General features: G+C 44.1%; 1 protein-coding gene across 6 annotated transcripts in view; it reads right to left on the reverse strand.

Annotated features, from left to right (window-relative positions):
- The window catches only part of LOC123756809 (sodium-dependent multivitamin transporter), a 37842-nt gene extending 26256 nt beyond the window's left edge, over positions 1–11586 (reverse strand). The window contains exons 1-4 of one of the 6 annotated variants that reach the window (XM_045740169.2): positions 11467–11586; positions 1377–1764; positions 483–613; positions 21–209 (exon numbers count right to left, since the gene is read on the reverse strand). In XM_045740169.2, coding sequence (XP_045596125.2) covers positions 21–209; positions 483–613; positions 1377–1608 — 552 coding nt within the window. In that variant the 5' untranslated portion in view covers positions 1609–1764; positions 11467–11586. Of the gene's footprint in view, positions 1–20; positions 210–482; positions 614–1376; positions 1765–11368; positions 11391–11422 lie in introns of those variants that run through there. The other 5 variants (XM_045740168.2, XM_045740172.2, XM_045740167.2 and 2 more) reach the window with 5 other exon arrangements.
- Between the last annotated feature and the right edge of the window lie 2998 nt (positions 11587–14584).

The following is a 14584-nucleotide window of genomic DNA, read 5'->3' on the forward strand; positions in this document are numbered from 1 at the left end:
CTATTGTCCTTGGAACTTACAAAAGCTGTGTAGACGGAGGCTATGACGCCGACGGTGATGACGGAGACCCAGAGGGGGAAGTCGGTGACGGAGGCGAGGGCGAGGGCCGGGGCGTAGATGACCACAGCTTGGTACAGCAACATCTGGATCACAAACATGCCCCCAGCCACGCTCCTCACCCAGCGGGAGGCGTACCGCAGCTCCAAGTACTGTGGACAACCACGCTTCAAGCTGATGACCAAGCTTATGGTATTATTCACTCATCCCAGCAAACACAAAACGTTTGTGGACGTTATTAAATGGTGCCACAAAGGTAATTCTGTAACTGTTGAACTAAATACGTATTTATGACGTCCTTAAAACCATTAGAGATAACTAAAAACATATATGCATTCTTAGATTAAGCTCACACAACCACTTCATATTACTGCAATGATGCAACTTAATCACTGGCATATATGTGTGTAACCAAAATACATTACCTCATAAACTGATGTAAGTTTGAGCTCATAGAAGAAAGGCATGAAGACAATAGCTGCCACAGGCAAGGCGACTTGACCGCAGCAGATGACCCACCATTGGACGCCATGGTAGTAGGCCTCAGAGGGCCCCCCTGAACCACCAGGAGACACAAGGCGTTAGACAAGTTGTTAGGGGAACCTGGTTCGTATGTGCTTGCGTAACGGCTTCGTGAATCTGGCCCCTGGGCCTTTAAATAAGCTTAAATCTTTATAAAAGTGAAGGAAACAGTAAAGGTATATTACAATTGATTTAGTGACTGGAATATATTGTTCTGTTCACAATGAATGCTAAATAATGTGATCCATCTAAAAAAGATTTTGAGAGGGTACGATGGAATCGAACCTGCGTCCGGGCACTCCTCAGACCTCAATGTATGTGTGTGTGTCTGAGGAGCTCAGGGACGCTAGTTCAATCTCATTCAACGGCTTCAATATTTCCTCACATAGCTCTATCTTCATTCTGACTTGTCTTGTAATCTGATTGCTCTGATTAATATTTTCCATACAGAGCAATATATCTGCAAACAGAATTAAATAATTTATTGCACACCAGTTTTTATTAATTGTACGAATTAATTATAGTTTTGTGATATGTGGGAGGTTGTTTAGCACCAGTGAAGGATTGGTTCTCACCCAGGAGACGGGAAGGAATTATCACGCGGGAAAGCACCAAGCCATTACGACTCTATAGCACTTGCAAGGGGTCAGATTTGGGATGGGACGGGTGGAAGGAATGGTGCCCAAGTACTTGGACGGTCGGGGATTGAACGCTAACCTGCATGAAACTAGATCGTAGCTCTACCCTCCGAAGTAGGAAGAAGGGAAGGAGATAAACTCAGGTCCGCGGACACTTACCCAGGACCAAAATGGCGGAGATGTAGGAGGCGAGGAGTGACATGGACACCGGGAAGCAGGTGAGGCTTCGACTCCCCAGGAGGAACTCATCGTTGGCCTTATGGCGACTCTTGACGGCGTAGAAGATCCCGATGGCCAAGGACGCCACCAGCATCACGCTGAAGACCAGGTAGTCCACCCAGGTGAAGCTTCCGCGAACTCCCGACGCCCAGTCGAAGCTCGACTCCAACATTTTAGTATATTTGTTGTGTTAAAAAGTCCTTCGGCCTGATTATTGTGATTGTAATGATGAGTGTCAAGCAAGTCCACTCGGTAGATTGTCACGAGATTGATTCACTTAGTTTGGACATGCTTTTATGTGGTTAAAACAAAAGCATTTTCTGTTGACCTGTTGATGAAATAAATATAAAAATTGCATTCAAGGAAAGGAAAAAGATGTGTACCTGCTCATGATCGGCCCTTCCCCGCCCTCGGCCCCTCCCCGTCCTCGGCCCCTACCCGTCCTCGGCCCCTACCCGTCCTCGGCCCCTGCCCGCCCTCGGCCCCTCCCCGTCCTCGGCCCCTACCCGCCCTGGACCCCTCCCCGCCCTCGGCCCGCTCGGCCGTCAGAACAATATTACCGCCCCTAGCCTGTTAATACCGCATCACGAATATCTTTTTTTTCTCAAGTCTTCGAGCACAATAGATCAAGTGCTGTGGAACACCTGGACTGTGCCTGCTGGCTTCATGTAGTCCAGTCTATAGCAGCAGCAGTTATATACAGCAGTTTGCACCAGTTTGTTAGACAGGTGAATATTCCGTCTACAGCAGTTACGACTCAGCTGTTGGACAAATGCACGATATGTCTACAGCTGTATGCGTCAGTTGTATTAATTTAAATTACTTTAAGGCCTGCTGGAGGGGGGGGCGGGATCCCTTTGAGGGACTACGCAAATTGTGAAGCGAACAACGAAGGTCTATCAGTAATCTATCGAGGAGAGTTAACGACCACTCGATAGATTAGATAGACCCCTTATAACGAGTTGTTTTAAGTGAATACAACTAACAATAGGTTGTTGATACAATGATTGTTAACTGTGCGTATTTCACAGTTACACGATAAGGCAAACTCTGGGCTTGAATTCGTCAAACAATAAGTGTTCGATTACGAAACCTGTACATCTTACTTCAATCATGGCGACTTTGAATTAATGAAACAGTTTATGAGCTTTGAAACGCTTCGAGGTTGTCTAAAACAATAACAACTTTGGGTTGTGAAGTTTTCAAGCTTGTTAAGTGTTTAATAAATACGGATTAAGCCATTGCAATTGAGGAAAGATGTATAAGTTTCGTGAGTGGACACGGAAATAAAATCCTGGCTCTGGCTAGTATAAATCCTGGCTCTGGCTAGTATAAATCCTGGCTCTGGCTAGTATAAATCCTGGCTCTGACTAGTATAAATCCTGGCTCTGGCTAGTATAAATCCTGGCTCTGGCTAGTATAAATCCTGGCTCTGGCTAGTATAAATCCTGGCTCTAGCTAGTATTAATCCTGGCTCTGACTAGTAATAAATCCTGGCTCTGGCTAGTATAAATCCTGGCTCTGACTAGTATAAATCCTGGCTCTGGCTAGTATAAATCCTGACTCTGGCTAGTATAAATCCTGGCTCTGGCTAGTATTAATCCTGGCTCTGGCTAGTATAAATCCTGGCTCTGGCTAGTATTAATCCTGGCTCTGGCTAGTATAAATCCTGGCTCTGGCTAGTATTAATCCTGGCTCTGGCTAGTATTAATCCTGGCTCTGGCTAGTATAAATCCTGGCTCTGGCTAGTATTAATCCTGGCTCTGGCTAGTATTAATCCTGGCTCTGGCTAGTAAGGTAGACTGGAACGACGATTACAATTGCTCGTTTTATCAGTATTAACGACCAATTCCGCACCAAGTTCTGAGGCATTAAACGAACCCCTTCGAGGTCTATACCAAAAAAGCACTTAGAATTTTCCTGGTCTTCGGAGGAAGTCGGCCATGAAGACTGAAAAGGGCATGATTGGGACTGTGGAACCTGATCATGCCTCAGGGATCACCAATCACAGCGAGAGTGAGGTAGATTGGGACTGTGAAACCTGATCATGCCTCAGGGATCACCAATCACAGCGAGAGTGAGGTAGATTGGGACTGTGGAACCTGATCATGCCTCAGGGATCACCAATCACAGCGAGAGTGAGGTAGATTGGGACTGTGGAACCTGATCATGCCTCAGGGAGCACCAATCACAGCGAGAGTGAGATAGATTGGGACTGTGGAACCTAATCATGCCTCAGGGAGCACCAATCATGACAAGAAAGGTGAAAGCTCTCTCGTTCCCCCACATTACCACCCGCAATTGGTTGGGCTAAATATATTAAGAGTTACGAATCATTATATATCACACATTAAGTAACTAATCTAGTTTTAACGAGCTGTTGTGGCTCGCAGATCATCGTCGAATGAAGCTGGAAGTTACCGGAGATAGTGACCACTAAACTGTTCGGCATCACAGTACCAAAAGAAATTATTTTACGGTACGGTGCTTGTCAACGCCATATGACGTCACCATATTGAAAAAAGCTGCAAAGGTAAGTTTTTTTTTCACCTTTGTGTTGACAACAATGAAAAGAATTGCAAAGGTGCAGTACCTTGTAATTACCTTTTGTGCTCTTCTAGATTACCTTGTACATAATTATGGAAGTTCTGAAAGGGGGAAAAAATCAAATCACCGTTGCAGACAATCTCTGAAATGACTAGAATTTTCTGTATTTTCTGTATTGACTATTTTGCACGCAACCAAAGCAATTTCAGCAATGTTGAAACACCCGCTGACTGCATGTTGACTTCCTCGTGATTAAACTGGTAACTTTATCTGTGTTGTGACCTGTTCTATTGAGAAGTTGTAAGTCTAGCTGACAGCTGGTTCATCTGACCCCTAGCTGACAGCTGGTTCACCTGACCCCTAGCTGACAGCTGGTTCACCTTACCCCTAGCTGACAGCTGGTTCACCTTACCCCTAGCTGACAGCTGGTTCACCTTACCCCTAGCTGACAGCTGGTTCACATTACCCCTAGCTGACAGCTGGTTCACCTTACCCCTAGCTGACAGCTGGTTCACCTTACCCCCTAGCTGACAGCTGGTTCATCTGACCCCTAGCTGACAGCTAGTTCACCTGACCCCTAGCTGACAGCTGGTTCACATTACCCCTAGCTGACAGCTGGTTCACCTGACACCTAGCTGACAGCTGGTTCATCTGACCCCTAGCTGACAGCTGGTTCATAACGAGTTGGAGTGAACCAAACCTGACACGTTTTAGCGCTCTCATTTTATCATGAAGACACTGGTATAAGGGACGTGAAGACCCTGATAAGGTGACCTCTACATGAATACTAATTTAAGATTTATGTATCTCCCTTAAAACTGACGTTGAAACGGTCTTGGACAACATTAGTGCTCTTTGATATCTTATAAACAGGCTCCGAGTTGCACTACTCCTTTTGAGCGCTGCTGGGAGAGAAGAGTTCTAATCTAAGTAGACTCTCACACACTCACGGAAAACTCAATGCTTCGCCTTTGACTTTCACTCCCAGGGCTTCCGCCTGGGCCCACCACGACTGCCCTGTGCACTTAGAAGACAGTATACTTGGCCCTTGACCCCCAGGCCTGACAATCAAGGCTGATGGACCCCTCAATGTTGTCCTGTGTACAGAGCGCACACGCCCAAACAAGTTACCCTTGACCAACTGCTGTAGGAAGGTTTTAACGTGTTAGTTGGTTAGCTTAAGATATCGCTGGGAGCGACGTGTTTAGTATGGGGGTTAGTTTGGCTCTTGCGGTGTGTTAAGGCTTGTGGTCTTTGGTTCGTGTGCTCAGTGGGAGACTCCGCTTCCTCTGGTGTAGTTCTTGCGGGGGAGTCGCTAGTATTGTCGGATTTGATTATAGTTTGATGATGTCCGGACACTGGCGACTCTCTCTCTCGACACTCGGGTCCCCAGACAGCAAGCGTCGTTACCGCCTCCAGCACCGCCGCCATCATTTGCATCGTCACCACCACCACACACGTCACCACTATCAGCAACGACACCACTACAAGTATCACCACAATCAGCACCACAAGCACCACCATCATCCACTCCGGTGCCACCACTAGCACCACCACCACCTCCATTAAGCCCCCTACTACCACCACCACCACCATTAAGCCCCCTACTACCACCACCACCTCCACCATTAAGCTCCCCACTACCACCACCACCTCCATTAAGCCCCCTACTACCACCACCACCTCCATTAAGCCCTCTACTACCACCACCACCTCCATTAAGCCCCCTACTACCACCACCACCTCCACCATTAAGCTCCCCACTACCACCACCACCTCCATTAAGCCCCCTACTACCACCACCACCTCCATTAAGCCCTCTACTACCACCACCACCTCCATTAAGCCCCCTACTACCACCACCACCTCCATTAAGCCCCCTACTACCACCACCACCTCCATTAAGCCCCCTACTACCACAACCACTCCCTACCAGTTCCATATCCAGACAAATCTGGTCGACTCTCCACCCAGTCAGGTGTACAGAGGTCAACCTACACAGTCAACCAACATTAAAACAACTAATTCATTGTGTCTCTAACCATCGTAGTCTCTTCCATATTCATCGCACAATACATTCCTGTCACTGTGATTTGTTTGACCTGCTGAGTAACCTTACACGTGGGGCTCCCATGGTTGTTTCTAGCGTAGGTTAGACATGAATGTGAATGAGTTTGGGTGGGTATGTGAATATGAACGGCTTCGTGGGAGCCAATAGGTCTTCTACAGTGTCATTAATTCTTACGATGTCATATATATATATATATATATATATATATATATATATATATATATATATATATATATATATATATATATGTATATATATATATATATATATATATATATATATATATATATATATATATATATATATATATATATATATATATATATATATTTATATATTTATATATATTTTAACGCTATATTTAAGTTGAACTCTTAAGATCAACAACTTTTCACACTAAATATATCTGAGGCTGCACACTCATCACACACCTGCACCACATACCTGGCAAGTGCAGGTGTGTGCAGTATACAGGTGTGGGCGCGCCCTTGGTACCCCAAGGAAAGCAAGATCTTAAGGTCTTCCCTCTTTCACTTAGCCTTAATACCAGGAATTTACCTGCCAGAACCTCTCACACAATTAACAATAATAAAGCAGATAAACTAATATATAAATGTGTGGTAGAAAGAGTTAGATTTTGTGCTTTTAATGTTGTAGAGAGCGAATGTATAGGTGCGGATTGGTCAGTTCTTAAGTGTATATAACCTGTGGCCAAGGTTAAGACATTCAGTCGAAGGTGACGTGATGTCTTGAGCATCACTACGGCTGGTTTAGGGAAGTAGGAAAGCTCTGTATAAGTTGATGAAGGTCAGAAGATAAGGTGGAGGTTATTCTCTTTTTCTGTGTGTGTCTCTCTCTCTCTCTCTCTCTCTCTCTCTCTCTCTCTCTCTCTCTCTCTCTCTCTCTCTCTCTCTCTCTCTCTCTCTCTCTCTCTCTCTCTCTCTCTCTCTCTCTCTCTCTCTCTCTCTCTTTTCACTGTAGACATTGAGGGGATCAAAGCCCAGAGGTCATGGTGTTAACTGCCACCGTGCAGGGCAGACTGTGGCATGACTTGGGTGGTAAGACAGCTGTAGGGTACATAACGGTCTGAGGAACTGAGAGTGGACGCCACTACACTACCGACACACACACACACACACACACACACACACACGCACACCTGTATGTGGGGAGGGGGGTCTGGTGGCTGAGTGGACAGCGCTCGGCATTCGTAATCCTAGGGGCCGGGGAACGATCCCCGGCGATGGCGGAAACACATGGGCAGAGTTTCTTTCACCCTGATGCCCTTGTTTATCTAGCAGTAAATAGGTACCTGGGAGAGAGATAGCTGTTACGGGCTGCTTCCTGGGGTTTGTGTGTGTGTGGAAAAAAAGTAATTGATTGACAGTTGAGAGGCGGGCCGTAAGAGCCAGAGCTCAACCTCCCCGCAAGCACAAGTAGGTGAATACACCTCTTGTTGTTCATCTCTCTCTCTCTCTCTCTCTCTCTCTCTCTCTCTCTCTCTCTCTCTCTCTCTCTCTCTCTCTCTCTCTCTCTCTCTCTCTCTCTCTCTCTCTCTCTCTCTTATTTGTCACTTTTTTCTCTGATATCTGCCTCGTCTTTTATTGCTTCGTGCTCGACCCAGACCAGAACCGCCACATCCCACCACATTCCCGGCCAAGTCTTGTGTAATCTCCGATACTCATCAGAATCGAAAATGCAAATCGCCAAACACAAAACAAATTAAATAAAAAAAAAATACTTTTAAATCAATAAAAAGATACCCAGCCCAAAACTCGCATGTACCCGAGCAACCAGAAATGCATCTTTGGTCTCGACAGACTGGATGGGGTTGCCAAGGATACAAGGTGCAGGAATAGCGCCAAAGCGGCTCGACGGCTCAGTGTCTGAGGGCCGTCAGGGAGGGCACTGGTTGGCCCTGAGGATGTGTACCGGGCTGCCCTGTTTGTAGGACTTACGATGAGACCTAGGGGCTGCTCTCAGCTGCTGCTCTTAGCTGGCTAAGAGTTTAGGGATCTAGATTGGAGTTATCTGCGCCATGATCTTCCCTTATCTTATTGCTGAGGCTGGGACGGGTGCGTGTGGCCTTCAGACTGGTGGACGGGTCTGACGGGTGTGAAGTTGACGGGTTGTTGATCGTTGCTAGATGTCTCGTCGAGTCGTTCCTGGGTGTGTCGTTGGTTCGTTCCTGGGTGTGTCGTTGGGTCGTTCCTGGGTGTGTTGTTGGGTCGTTCCTGGGTGTGTCGTTGGGTCGTTCCTGGGTGTGTCGTTGGGTCGTTGCTGGGTGTGTCGTTGGGTCGTTCCTGGGTGTGTCGTTGGGTCGTTGCTGGGTGTGTCGTTGGGTCGTTCCTGGGTGTGTCGTTGGATCGTTCCTGAGTGTGTCGTTGGGAGAGTCGTTGATGTATTGGTTGCGTCCAGGATGTCACTCTTCCGTCTGTGAGTCTTGTCGTCTTGCACTTCCTCCTGAAGACTGATATCAGCAGCTTCACAGCGTTATCGCTAGGCTGTCCCACTGCCCCTCGATAACACATGAATATTTTTCTCTGTCACGGCTAGTGGCTACCTATGTCACCAACCCTCTTCCATGTATCAAGGAGAGGGGGAATTATCCCCTTCTCTTTTCCACACTGATGACAGGGAAATCATTGCCCCTTTTTTCAACATTGGAAGGAGGAGGGGGGGGGGAAAGGCGCCCCTTTTCCCAACAATAAAGGGGAGGTGGCCGGATGCAATTGCACCTGCAATCCCTCGTTATTGACTACCTGATAAGACGACCAATTGATTTATCTTTGAAAACGTTATTAAAATGCCGTTACACTGTTGCAAGATTGTTAATGTTATGTCAGGAGGCGGATATAATATTGCAAGGTGTGATGTGAAATGTTTTTGCAGTCTCTCTTATATATATATATATATATATATATATATATATATATATATATATATATATATATATATATATATATATATATATATATATATATATATATATATATATAGTTGCAGCGTGTTTATATGGCCAATTCATTATATTCACGAAATTGTGAAAGGAGAATGATTTGACAGCATACTGATGTTGTGAGATGCTGACGTTGCGTCAATTTCCCCTCCGACATCAATCACACACACACACACACACACACACACACACACACACACACACACACACACACACACACACACACACACACACACACACACACACACACACGTGATGATGCAAGTTGTACCCTCAATGATGCCCCATCATGAGTTAACGCACAGTCACATCACTGCCTGAACACATATACAACCTCGTATAAATGAACTATGTGGCAAGCATACTTTTGGTATATCTCTAGTATAACCTGAGAATAGTCATGTATATACAGAAAATAATATATTCATCAAAACCCCGCATATTCACTTCTAGAAAATCCGGACTCAGTTACTAGAACAATCGAAAAATATTAATAACATTACTTAGCAGAAGCAAGTTGACCAGACCACACACTAGAAAGTGAAGAAACGACTACGTTTCGGTCCGTCCTGGACCATTCTCAAGACAATCGACTTGAGAATGGTCCAGGACGGACCGAAACGTCGTCGTCGAAACCTTCTAGTGTGTGGTCTGGTCAACATACTTTAGCCACGTTATTGTGACTCCTCGCCTGCACATAGCAGAAGTAAGTTATGCTGAGTGAAAACCAAGTTCTGCTCTCTGTAACAGGAATGAACTCCGACAGTCGAATCATGCAGCCAGCGTCCTGACCTCTCCTCAAGGTGACTATTATCTCTTCTGAAATGTGAGATCTTAGCTTCAGGCTGCAAGATTTCCCGATGATTTGATGCTGAAGGCATTTTCTGAGGCCCGCTTCAAGGGGGGCAGTGTAAATTCTAAATCTATTAAATACTATTATTAAATTGCATTAAATGGTTATGTGAGTGATGCCATTTATATTACTATTAATGTTACGTTACACACAGAAATCACAATAGTGTGATGCATCAAATGAACAAATCCATAAGGGCCGTGACGTGTCTGGGATCCTCTTGGACGCAGGTTCGAACCCTCGTCACGGCCCTTGTGGATTTATTCATTATTGTTACGTGTTCCTCACGACTCAGTGCTATCTTTTCATAGTTACTTAGTAATAATACTTAAGAGTAACAGTTGAACGTGTGTTAGTAGTTCTCCATCAGTCTCAGGAGACTATGGAGTTGCTCTGGTTGTCGGTCTAGAGTGGCCTCTCCAGGGCGCAAAGCCAGGGGTAGGTTGATAAGGGGCAGAAGCTGTTACCCATGCAGCAGGTCCCTCCTTTCCACGGCATAAAGTGTACTGACCATATTTAAAAGTAAAGTGGCCGTAAAGTCTCGTGACTATACTCATGTAAAGTAATTTGTTTTCTGAGCTTTCTATTCTCATCTAAAATAACCTGATCTATGAGCTCGCTAATCTCATCTAAAGTAACTTGATCTGTAAGTTTGCTAATCTCATCTAGAAGTCATCTCGGGAAACTATAAGAGACACTTATAGTTATATAAGACACTTATAACAAATTTAATTTATATAATATAAAGTTTACATTTAGAAGCGAACGAATATTTAACATTTGCTTTCCTTTTAAAGTTCCCGTGTTTTATACTCAAAACGTTGTTGCAACCTAACCACAACATTGCAGCAACGTTGCTGGTGCGTTGCTGCGACGTAAAAATAACGTTTATATGACTTTTTTGTTATGTATACATGGGGTAATACTGGGATTAATAACCCTGAAGTAATCTCTATACATGCTCTGTGTAGATGGTGTGATGAACATGATCACAACATCTAAAGTACCCATATCACAGAGGTGATATTGGTACCTTAGGGGAGGTGATAAGGGTACCAAACGATATATGTATGTAAAAATCCTCTATAGGCCTATAAGTTATAATTAGACTGGCAAAGAGCAGGCGAATGAACATACCATATACTCTCATACTCACACCTATAGTACACTCAGAACACTTGGTATCTCTTGCCTTCCTACACCTACACCATACATATATATATATAATATATATATATATATATATATATATATATATATTCTGGAATGAAAATTGTGTATATATATCTGTATAGATATATATACACAAGAACACTCCTTTACCAAACGCCATACATCTTAACTACACACCTCTGCAATCTACACCCCAGTACTACACCAGGCAAATTTGAACACCCCCTTTCCTCCCACCCCCTTTCCCCCTTAATCACCCTACACACACACTTTCACTACACACTACTACACTTATTTTCGCTGATGAAGTCAACTTTCCCCAATAAAACCTTTCATATCCATTGCCAATAACATCTCAGGTGCCTGTTTCCATAGCCACTCACACGAGACCTCACGCTGGAAGAGTTTCGTCACACTTAAGTCTTACACCAACTTGGTAAACAGAGATTTCAACAGGAAGTAAATAATGAGGTCGTGAGCGTCCGGAGCTGCAACACATTCACCCCACGACGGTTGGTGTGACACTGAGAACAACAGAGAGAGGTGAGTCAGGTCTGGACGTCTGGCAGTGGTGCCTCCGTGGCTAAGATTTATACTTTCATCCATGTAAAGCAACTGCATTCAGATCTATATGGTGATTAGGAGTGTGTGGTTTGGTCGACATGTTTCAACCACGTTATTGTGACTCCTCGTCTGTATATAGTGATGATGTTGATCAGGCTACAACATCTCAAGTCGATCCTGGATCGACTTGAGAATGGTCCAGGACGGACAGAAACGTCGTCGTCGTCCCTTCACTTTCTAGTGTGTGGTTTTGGTCAACATTGTTCAGCCACGTTATTGTGACTCCTCGTCTGTATATAGTGATGATGTTAGTTATGGTGAAGGTAGTGATGATATTGATTGTACGTATGCAGTTTATATACACACGTTAGATTGTGACTGCTCACAATAAGTTAGGATCTCAGAGGTTACCTAACTGATACCCAACTGAGACTTTGAACCTTCCATGGAGCTCCCACAAAGTAAACCTGGAGGTTTTTATACCTCATCTATATCGTTTGTACAAACCACAATTGCGTTGATAGTCACATTTCATTTACTTGACTCATCTCTAAATTTCATCATCTGGAGGGGAGAGGAGGGAATTAACAACGGAAAGCGCCAAGCCATTACGACTACATAACACTGGGAAGGGGTCAGGATAAAGATTTGGGATGGGACGGGGGGGAGAGGAATGGTGCCCAACCACTTGGTGGACGGTCGGGGATTGAACGCTGACCTGCATGACGCGAGACCGTCGTTCTACCGTCCAGCCCAAAGTGGTTAGATTTCTTCATCTGGAATGAAAATTGAAAAATTAGCTCTCGAGGTAATTTTAATATTTCATCGACTCTTAACACGTGGGACTGTAAAATGTGTGGTTTTTTGAAGCCTTCTTCAACGTCTAAGAAGTCAGAAAGATGGTGAACACATGGCATTGTTGTTAGTTGTTTTAGATTCAACTACTCTGAACAAAAAGTTGCAAGTAGCACGGGATATGGTGAGCCCGTAGTGGACTTACCTGGCACAGGAGCGGGGCAAGTATCACGGGTTATGGTGAGCCCGTAGTGGACTTACCTGGCACAGAAGCGGGGCAAGTATCACGGGTTATGGTGAGCCCGTAGTGGACTTACCTGGCACAGGAGCGGGGCAAGTAGCACGGGCTATGGTGATCCCGTAGTGGACTTACCTGGCATAGATAACATGGTAACTGGGATGTGTACATTAATTATGAGCACCAACTAGGATGGGGTGAAGTGAGAGTGTTACTAAGGGCAGGTTAGATCCAGTTCCCAAAGATGTGAATTCATGGGACTTGACCCCAGACTTGGACTCTGAAGTCAAGACGGCCTCAAGCCCTTGAGATCAGAGCTCAGTAAGAGTCCTTTTGAAATAGTTTTATATAAGAAAAACTGAAGCATTCAATTTAATATATAATCTCTTCCTATGCAGGCGATGAGTCACAATAACGTGGCTAAAGTAAGTTGACCAGGACGGACCGAAACGTCGTCGTCCCTTCACCTTCTAGTGTGTGGTCTGGTCAATCTCTTCCTAGTTTCGTTGTTTTCATCTTGTTTTAACTATTATTTGGAATTTAACTTATTTCGCCAAGATTAAATGTCAGTAATTTCCTGTGTCTTCAATTGTGTAATTTATTACAATTAAATATTTCACTTATATTTAATACAAGGACCAAGTCTTTCCTCTTTTGAGGGTCGGGGGTCGAACTCCGGGTGATACAGAGTCGATGTCGACTCCGCCAGAAGGTGTAGTGTGAGGTCCAAGTTCTGTCTTGGTGTAGACTGTAGAGGCTGGCACTGTGTAAGTGTAAGCTGGCTCTTGGGTGAGTGTTTGACGTGTAGTGCTTCAGCTATGTCACGTCTATTATCGTTGAGTATTGACTATCATAATCACAGTTAACCTTAAATAAATTTCATCACTACACGACCAAAGCACGTTTTAACTCTTGACCAGACCACACACTAGAAAGTGAAGGGACGACGACGACACAATCGACTTGAAGAATGGTAAAGGACGGACCGAAACGTCGTCGTCCCTTCACTTTCTAGTGTGTGGTCTGGTCAATATATTTCAGCCACGTTATTGTGACTCCTCGTCTGCACTTTTTAATTGCTTTAAATACAATTTCCTTGCATATATATATATATATATATATATATATATATATATATATATATATATATATATATATATATATATATATATATAACCACGTAAGAATGAATGGTTCCTTGATTTGCATCTCTGTATGTCCCGGGTACAAATTCATTTTCAGTTCAGACCTTGTGCTGAAGGATCAATATTTGCCAGACAACACGAACCTTGGACAAAAATGTTCTCTGTTGAAAGTATAAGAATTCCTCTTCTTGTCATGCATCTCATGCAGCTTTCCAAGGTGAAAATGTGATTGTTATCGAGGCCTTATCTCTCCCCGGGGCGATAAAGGAAGGTGAAAATCGTTTTGAAAATCATCACTAACTAAATCAGAGTTTTGTTGATTACAATTTATTCACGTTGATGACCAGGAAAACTGTTCATTGGTGGTGGTGATGAACACATATTGTACCTGTTGACATTGTCTGTCTGTCTGTCTCTTTCTGTCCGAGGCTGGAGGCCAAACCCTTAGGGTTAGCCTTCTGCAAATTTTAACACTAATTGATGCCGGGTAAGTGCACAACATGGTAGTGTAAGGGGTTGCTGTTAGATTATAGAACGAGTGCCGAAGCTATCCTCCTGACTAACTTTGCAGTATTATATATTACAGTTGTAATTTTATTAAATTTATTTTGAATTTTCCTTGAATATTTTCCTTCTATTGCATAAATCCTCACACACTGATGTCTGTAATGTTTTATATATTAAAGACGTCGGTAAATAAACAATCAAATCAAACTATCATAACTATCGACTGCATAGCACTTGTCCCATCCCCAAATCCATGTCCTCGTCCCTTCCTGGGATGGGACGGTAGTGAAGGAATG

This window comes from Procambarus clarkii, chromosome 26 (assembly GCF_040958095.1).
Source record: "Procambarus clarkii isolate CNS0578487 chromosome 26, FALCON_Pclarkii_2.0, whole genome shotgun sequence".
NCBI lineage: Eukaryota > Metazoa > Arthropoda > Malacostraca > Decapoda > Cambaridae > Procambarus > Procambarus clarkii.